Genomic DNA, 8,694 nt, shown 5'->3' with positions numbered 1-8,694 from the left:
ACCAAGGGTTAGAATCTTAGTTACTTAGTAGGTCAATTATTTGTTTCCATAACAAACTTATATGTATATATAACATATATAGTGTTAACAAATTAATGATAATGAAATACAGAAAATATTTTTCTTCCTATTTTCTTGTTGCGTACTCAAAATACTAATTAGATCAAAATATTAAAACTCAAATATTCGGTTTTCATATAATTTTTAATTGAAATGAAAAAATAAATCATGTCAAATTTATAATCAACTAAGCAATTTAATAAAATAATTATAATTAAATATTTGTATTTCTTACAATTCCGATCAACTAATTTATGTTTTAAGATTAATTTTCTTTTTCCTAAATTTCTAATTCTTACAAGCTAATTAAGTAACTTTTCCCCTATGTTTCTAAAAGTATATTTTGTATTGTCAGCCAGATGTTAAGCGGATTAATATGAGTTCTTTTCCCTACATGAGCACAAATATTTTCTTAACTAAGAATTTCCCATCAAATACAATAACTAATCCCATTAAGAGATCTTTTTATAAGAGATAGTTATATGCTGAAGCTAAATATAAATGTACCGGAGAGACCGTATCGGTCACGTGGGCCAACACGTGCCATTTCGTCAGACACTTATGCATAGCCACGTACAAGCATCACCATCAACGTCGGCTCGGCATGAGGCCGAGAACCGACATCAGTCTGGTTAATGCCAATATGGACCATCATCACTCATCGAGTCAGCTCGGTCAAGTACCGTTCCGACATAGGTCAAACCGGAAGTATACAAGCTGCCGTATACAAACTAGACGGCTCGGTCATTTGCCGTTCCGACTAGTATCCGGCTCGGCCTCTTGCCAAAGGGTTAAACAAGTCATAACGGTAATCACAATCAAGAAAGGTAAGTACATGATTAAAGCCTAACGACCAATTAGTACCGTATTACCTAATTTGGTAAATATCTGAGAGGGCCCATCACGCTCAGGCCCATGTCAGATGCTATAAATAGGTCACACATAACAAGGTATGTCACTGTTCATTTTTACCCTAGATATTCGTGCATATACTGACTTGAGCGTCGGAGTACCCTTTGCAGGTACCTCCCCCATCCCTTGGAGATATCGTTGGAGCTCTTATTCGGTCCCCTTTCACCCAGAAGAAAAGGAGTGTGCCCTCAGACAGGTACATTTTGGCGCCCACCGTGGGGCCGAACCGAGAGCTGGTCCGAGATTATTATCGAAAGAATGGTGAAGACGAGAAAGAATAACGTTGAAGAACACCAGTCCGAGGACGAGCATCAGTCAGGGGCCGAGACGACGGAAGAGACAAACTTGAACAGTATGATGCGACAGATGAAGGAGGAGATGGCCGCTATGAAGCAACAGCGGGAGAAAGATGCGGCCGAAATGGCTGCGCTACGGGCGGAAAATACCGCCCTCAAGAACCAGTACCACGATCCTACATGGAAGCCCTCCGAGACAACCCACACTCAAGGGTCGTTCCATTCGCATGGCCAGCACACCTCAGTCCCTTATACTTCTGTTGCCCCTGCCGCCCACGCCTCGGCCAGTCGACCGATACAGCCCATGCCGGCAGGATCACACCGACATCCCTTTACACCCAATATCATGCAGTCCGTCCTCCTTGACAATTGGAAGTCCTTGTCTCTCGACAAGTACGATGGAACCACCGATCCTGATGAACACGTTGACGTGTTCTTGACTCAGGTCACATTAAGCACCACCGACGACGTCGCCCTGTGCCGAATCTTCCCGACGTCGCTAAAAGGGCGAGCGTTGAGCTGGTTCACTCGGCTCCCGGCCAATTCGATCGACTCATTCGGCACCTTAGCCTCTCAGTTTACCATCCAGTTCGCTACAAGCCGACCACACCAGTTGACTTCTCTATCACTAGTTAGCATCCGCCAGGAGAAAAAGGAGTCTCTCCGGGCGTTCATGAGCCGATTCAATAAAGCGGCATTAGAGATCAGGGACCTCAACCCAGCCGTCGCCTTACACCATCTAACCACCGCGTTGAAGCCGGGTCCCTTCGCCAACAGTATTTGTAAAAAGCCACCGGCAGGCATGGATGACCTTCGGCGCAGGGCCGACAAGTATATGCAGATGGAAGAACTAGCCGAGTTTCGCAACCAGGCCAGAGCAGAAGTGGTGAGCAAGACAGAAAAGCCAATAGAAAACAACTTTCGCGGTCGTCCAAAAGAACTCGTACCCCGCGAGCGGCCACCCCGTGGTCCGAAGTATACACAGTACACACCACTGAACACCAGCCGGTCAACAGTACTAGAACAAGCATTGGCTTCAGAAGTGCTGACTATCCCGAAGAGAGCATCGACCCCTCCCCGAGCCGATACAACCAAATCCTGCAGATTTCACCGCAATCGTGGGCATTCAACTGACGAATGTTCAGCCTTGAAAGACAAAATTGAAGATTTGATCAAACAAGGACAGTTGCAAGGTTTTGTGAACCGTCCCGACCGGCCCCGACACGGCGAACAATCACAGAGACGTGACCATTCCGAACACCGCAGAGCAGAAACGCGCTCGTATAGAGAGCGCAGTCGGTCACGGGATAGGCATGAAGAACAGCAAGCAACACAGCCACGGCGAGTTATTAACACCATTGCTGGCGGATTTGCTGGCGGGGGCTCATCTTCGTCGGCACAACGAAGACACCTGCGAGCTGTCCGACACGTGCATGCCGTGGAAACAAATCGTTGCCGTTTGCCAACCATTACCTTCACCGAGGCCGACTTCAAGGGAATCGACCCAGATCAGGACGATCCGATGGTGATCAGCGTTGAAATTCACAATTGCATCGTCCGTAAGACATTGGTTGACCAAGGAAGTTCAGCGGACATACTATACTGGAATACGTTCAAGCAGTTGGGAATTCCAGAGTCCGAACTGGTCCCTTACGATGAACCTTTGGTGGGATTCTCTGGTGAACGAGTCAAAACAAAAGGATATATCAAGTTATCAACACGATTTGGGTTCGAAGGGGCGGAATACCGAGACATCTCGGTTAAATACGTGGTTGTTCATGCGAGCACCTCCTATAACATTCTGCTCGGTCGGCCATCCCTGAATCGGCTCGGAGCAATCGTGTCTACTCCTCATTTAGCTATGAAGTTTCCGGCACAGTCAGGACGAGTTATCACGGTACACGCCGATCAAACAACCGCACGCGAATGCTACTTTGCCAGCTTGCGGCTACCGAAAGTGCAAGACGAAACGATCAAAGAGCCACAAAAAGTCCACTCGGTAACCCAACAGTCCTCCATAGACCTCGACCCCCGAATCGGGCACGACGAAAGGGTCGAGCCTATAGAAGAAAGGCAACCACTCCAAGTTGGAACCCTTGATACCCAACTGACTTATTTGGGAACTGTTCTGACGGAAAAAGAGAAAGCAGCCATCAGACAGGTAATACTTGATAACCGAGATCTATTTGCATGGCACCCCTCCGATATGCCGGGTATCGATCCAGAGTTTTTGTGCCATAAGCTCTCAATTAGTAGGGAGGCAAGGCCGATCGCCCAGCGGCGTCGGAAGACCGGAGAGGAGAAGAAGGCGGCAATCGATGCTGAGGTAGCCAAATTATTAGAAGCACAGTTTATACGGGAGATCCACTACACGACGTGGCTGGCTAATGTGGTCATGGTCCGAAAGCCGAATGGGAAATGGCGTATGTGTACCGATTACACGAACTTGAATAAAGCTTGCCCGAAAGACGCCTACCCGTTGCCCAATATTGATCGTCTCGTAGATGGGGCGTCTGGCCACCGTTTCCTTTCCTTCTTAGACGCGTATTCGGGGTATAACCAAATTCGCATGCACCCTCACGATGAAGACAAAACAGCATTCATCACCGAGACGGCCAACTATTGCTACCGTGTAATGTCGTTCGGTCTGAAGAACGCCGGTGCCACATACCAGCGCCTGATGAATAAAATTTTCCAGAGTCAGATTGGTCAGTGCCTCGAAGTTTATGTTGATGACATGGTCGTCAAATCTGATGAAGTTTCTGCCCATGTACGCCACCTGGCCGAGGTATTCCAAGCACTCAGACAACACCAAATGAGGCTGAACCCCGAAAAATGTGTGTTCGGGGTATCAGGTGGAAAATTCTTGGGATTCATGTTGTCTAGCCGGGGCATTGAGGCAAACCCAGACAAGTGCCAAGCCATACTGGAGATGAAGAGTCCCACCACTCTCAAAGACGTACAAAAGTTGGCAGGACGGCTGACTTCGCTTTCACGGTTCCTTCCCCGGCTTGCCGAGATATCTCAACCTATCCTCGCCCTGCTGAAGAAAGCAAAGCAGTTTACATGGACTCATGAATGTGAAGAAGCATTCCAACAGTTTAAGCATCGACTTAGTTCACCTCCCATACTGTCTAAACCTACTGCCGGCTCCGACATGGTCATTTACCTTGCCGTGTCGGGACATTCGGTCAGCGCTGTCTTAATACAGGAACAGAGGGATCAAAGGCCGATATACTTCACCAGTCGAACACTGCAAGAAGCCGAGAAGCGTTACCAGTTAATCGAAAAGGTAGCTCTAGCGCTCGTCTACACGGCTCGCAGGCTCAGGCAATACTTCCAGAGTCATAGGGTGGTTGTCCGAACCGACTGCCCGATTGCGAAAGTTCTTCGTAAACCGGAAGTCGCTGGCAGGATGATGGCCTGGTCGGTCGAACTCTCAGAGTTTGACATATCGTTCGAGCCGAGAGGACCCATCAAATCACAGCATTTGGCCGACTTCGTCAATGAGCTTACCCCAGCAGGTAGTTTTCACGACGAACCGTGGACAATGCATGTCGACGGCTCATCCAGTGCGCAGGGAAGCGGGGCGGGAATAATTTAAGCCAGCCCTTCGGGCATCACGGTCGAACAGTCACTCCGGTTCGGTTTTCGGGCGTCTAATAACCAAGCCGAATACGAAGCACTGCTGGCCGGTATGAGACTAGCAGCTGAGATGGGTGTGACAAAGGTCGTATGCTGTACCGATTCAAAGATCGTGGCCGAACAAGTCAACGACAATTTTCAAGTTAAGGATGCTAATTTGTTGCAGTATTACCACCTCTTCCAGAAGCTCAAAGAGGAGTTCATTGACGTACAAATCCGACACGTTCCCAGGAGCACCAACGAACGAGCCGACCAGTTGGCTCGGCTTGCCAGTAGTCGAAAACCAGGACAGCTGAGAACAACCATCCACCTGGAAATCCCTACCCCAAGTGTGGCGATTGAATGCATGGCGGCCGATGCTGACACACCGAACTGGATGACTCCTATTCGGAACTACATCCTCCAACAAGAGTTGCCCACCGATCCGAAGGAGGCAAAAAAGCTTCGCACTCAGGCCGCTCGGTACTCCGTAGTGGCTAACGACCTCTACAGGCGAGGATTCTCCACACCGTTGCTCAAATGCATTGATAACTCGCAGGCGGATTATGTGATGCGAGAAGTTCATGAAGGTATCTGTGGGTCCCATTCCGGAGGCCGTACCCTAGCTGCAAAAGTGTCACGAGCCGGTTATTATTGGCCAACTCTGAAGGGGGATTGCGCTGAGTTTGTCAAGCGTTGCATACAATGTCAGCGACATGGAAACCTCATCCATGCCTCCGCCGCCGAGCTGCACAGCATCAGCTCTCCATGGCCGTTTGCCTTATGGGGCATTGACGTACTTGGCCCGTTCCCCGTGGCAAAGGGACAGGTGAAGTTCCTCCTCGTGGCAGTAGATTACTTCACAAAGTGGATTGAGGCCGAGCCGCTCGCCTGCATCTCCGCTGCTAACGTCCAAAAATTTGTATGGAAGAACATCATCACCCGTTTTGGCATCCCATATGCCATCATCTCCGATAACGGCTTACAATTTACAGACAAAAAGTTCAACTCATTCCTCGCAAACCTTGGCATTCGGCACAGATTCACATCGGTGGAGCACCCTCAGTCAAACGGCCAAGCCGAAGCAGCCATTAAGGTTATCTTGACTGAATTAAAAAGAAGACTCGGCTCGGCAAAAGGAGTGTGGGCCGATGAATTGCCATAGGTTCTCTGGGCGTACCGGTGTACACCACAATCCACTAATAGAGAAACACCCTTCCGCCTCACATACGGCACTGATGCGATGATCCCGGTTGAAGTTGGAGAACCATCTTTCCGGCGACAAAGCTTTCAGGAGGAATCTAACGACGATGCACTCCGAGCCGAACTCGATGTCCTCGAGGAAGTGCGGGACAAGGCACAGGTGGTGGCCGAGGCATGCAAACAGCGAATGACTCGGCGCTTTAATTCCAATCTAAAGCCAAGAACTTTTCACGAGGGCGACCTTGTGTGGCGTGCAACGGGGGCAGCCAGGCGTAACTCTTCTGAAGGAAAGCTCTCTGCCAATTGGGATGGACCATTCCGGATACGACATGCACTCCACAATGGGGCCTACAAGCTAGAGGAGCTGTCCGGCAAGGTTATTCCAAGAACCTGGAATTCTACCCACCTAAAGACATACTACAGTTAAATTCGAATTTGTAATACTTGAACTATGCAATTGTATCGCGGTGCACTCTTTTCCTTGACTGATCTTTTTCCCTCTTGTAAAAATGTGAAAAGAGGTTTTTGATTAGCAAGGTTTTTAACGAGGCACCTTCTTATCAATGAAAATACATCTTCCACTTAATTATCTCCACTTATTTCTTCAAGTCTTCCCTCCCGAGAAGTCTCTCGGCCAAGGACGTGGCTTAAATTCAATTACAAGTCTTCCCTCCCGAGAAGTCTCTCGGCCAAGGATGTGGCTTAAATTTAACTACAAGTCTTCCCTCCCGAGAAGTCTCTCGGCCAAGGACGCGGCTTAAATTTAACTACAAGTCTTCCCTCCCGAGAAGTCTCTCGGCCAAGGACGTGGCTTAAATTCAATTACAAGTCTTCCCTCCCGAGAAGTCTCTCGGCCAAGGATGTGACTTAAATTTAACTACAAGTCTTCCCTCCCGAGAAGTCTCTCGGCCAAGGACGTGGCTTAAATTTAACTACAAGTCTTCCCTCCCGAGAAGTCTCTCGGCCAAGGACGCGGCTTAAATTTAACTACAAGTCTTCCCTCCCGAGAAGTCTCTCGGCCAAGGACGTGGCTTAAATTCAATTACAAGTCTTCCCTCCCGAGAAGTCTCTCGGCCAAGGATGTGGCTTAAATTTAACTACAAGTCTTCCCTCCCGAGAAGTCTCTCGGCCAAGGACGCGACTTAAATTTAATTACAAGTCTTCCCTCCCGAGAAGTCTCTCGGCCAAGGACGTGGCTTAAATAAATAATTACGTCTTCCTTCGCGAGAAGTCTCTCGGTTACGGATTTAACTTAGAAATTACCCAAAAAATTGCGAGAATTTAAATTTCATTCAAAAGGCCCTAATCGGCCTGGAAATACATGCAAGGGGGGGGGGGCGCTATCGGCCCAGCATTACAAAATAAATTTCAAGACAAAAAACATCTAAGACACTACTTCTGGCTCCCCCTGAACTGGACCATCCTCAGGCGCAGCCTCCTCATTTAGAGTCTCCCCTTCGTTCGGCCCAGCTGGCCGTGCCGGAGCCTCATCGTCGGCTTCCTGATCAGGAGGAATGGAGGTCATATCCACCAACTTCCCTTGGAAAAAATCTTTTGTCATGTCCAGGTGGAAGTCAGGAGGAAAGTCGCCGAAGTAGCAAGCCTGCCGAGCAGCTTGAGCAAAACCGGCCTGATGCTGACTAAGAACCTTGGCGCGCGCCTTTTCCTGATAAGCACGAAAGGCAGCCTTTTCAGCATCCAGCTCCTTGCTCAGAATTGTCACCTTATCAGTCTCACCCTTCAGAGCAAGTTCGAGACGCTGTACCTTTAGGGCCAAGTCATCAGCGGTTCTTCCTCGGCGATCTATCTCGGCCTGGTACTTGCCACTAGCCGTCTGAGCGTCGGTCAAAGCAGCCAGTGTCTCTTGAAGAGACTTCTCCTGATCAGCTAGCTGTTTGCGCAACTCGTCAGCCTCACCGTTCGGCTGCATGACAATACTCTGTGCCATGGCCACAGCGCGCACTTGGAACTCACAAAAGAAGCTCCATTTCTGCGCCGAACTCATTCGGCTCAGCAGCCCCTGGCCTACCTCGGAGGTCAGGTCTTGACTCAGGAAATCCTGAGCGTTAACATTGCCAGCCAAGAAACTTGGCGCCGACAAGCTTTCGGGAACAAGGGGGCTGGCCACTCGGCGCTGTTTCGCCCGGCGACTCTCTTCCTCGGCCCTAGAGTCAGGCCTTCTTTTTTCAGATTGGGGCCGGGTGGTCTTCTTCGGCCGAGACGTGGGTCCGACCCCGCTACCTTGACCAGCTGGTTGATTCATGCGCGCGGCGGGCGCAGGCCTATTCACGGTATTCGATGCTAGTTGGTTCCGAAGCAAGTTGCGGATATCCAAATCATCATGAGCCGCCATTATACCTGCACATCATTAGTCAAAATCAATGATAACACTTGAATTCAAACAAGTAGGAAAAATACCATACCGATTAATTCTTCGACCACATCGGCCGAATCAAACAATCGGACAAGAGGACGGCATGGTAAGGGCCGAGGCAACTTTTCTAAAAAATCAAGAGTTCCTCTCTCCTCTGGGGACAAGCGTGACTTGGAAACCGTGTCATACTTGCGAGGCTTCCGGGTCCAGTAGAAGGGAAATAGT

General features: G+C 49.2%; 2 protein-coding genes across 2 annotated transcripts; both read left to right on the top strand.

Annotated features, from left to right (window-relative positions):
• The first annotated feature begins 1,230 nt into the window (after positions 1-1,230).
• Positions 1,231-4,872, top strand: LOC145954635 (uncharacterized). The gene has a single exon (XM_083069322.1). It carries the CDS (start codon positions 1,231-1,233, stop codon positions 4,870-4,872), a length of 3,642 nt encoding a protein of 1,213 aa, XP_082925448.1.
• Positions 4,873-6,135: 1,263 nt separating this feature from the next.
• Positions 6,136-6,522, top strand: LOC145954634 (uncharacterized). The gene has a single exon (XM_083069321.1). The coding sequence runs from the start codon at positions 6,136-6,138 to the stop codon at positions 6,520-6,522; it is 387 nt and encodes a 128-aa protein (XP_082925447.1).
• Positions 6,523-8,694: the final 2,172 nt, after the last annotated feature.

The sequence above is a fragment of the Cajanus cajan genome, chromosome 2 (assembly GCF_000230855.2).
Source record: "Cajanus cajan strain Asha chromosome 2, NIPB_CcT2T_4, whole genome shotgun sequence".
Lineage (NCBI taxonomy): Eukaryota > Viridiplantae > Streptophyta > Magnoliopsida > Fabales > Fabaceae > Cajanus > Cajanus cajan.
This window is presented reverse-complemented; position numbering and strand designations above follow the sequence as displayed.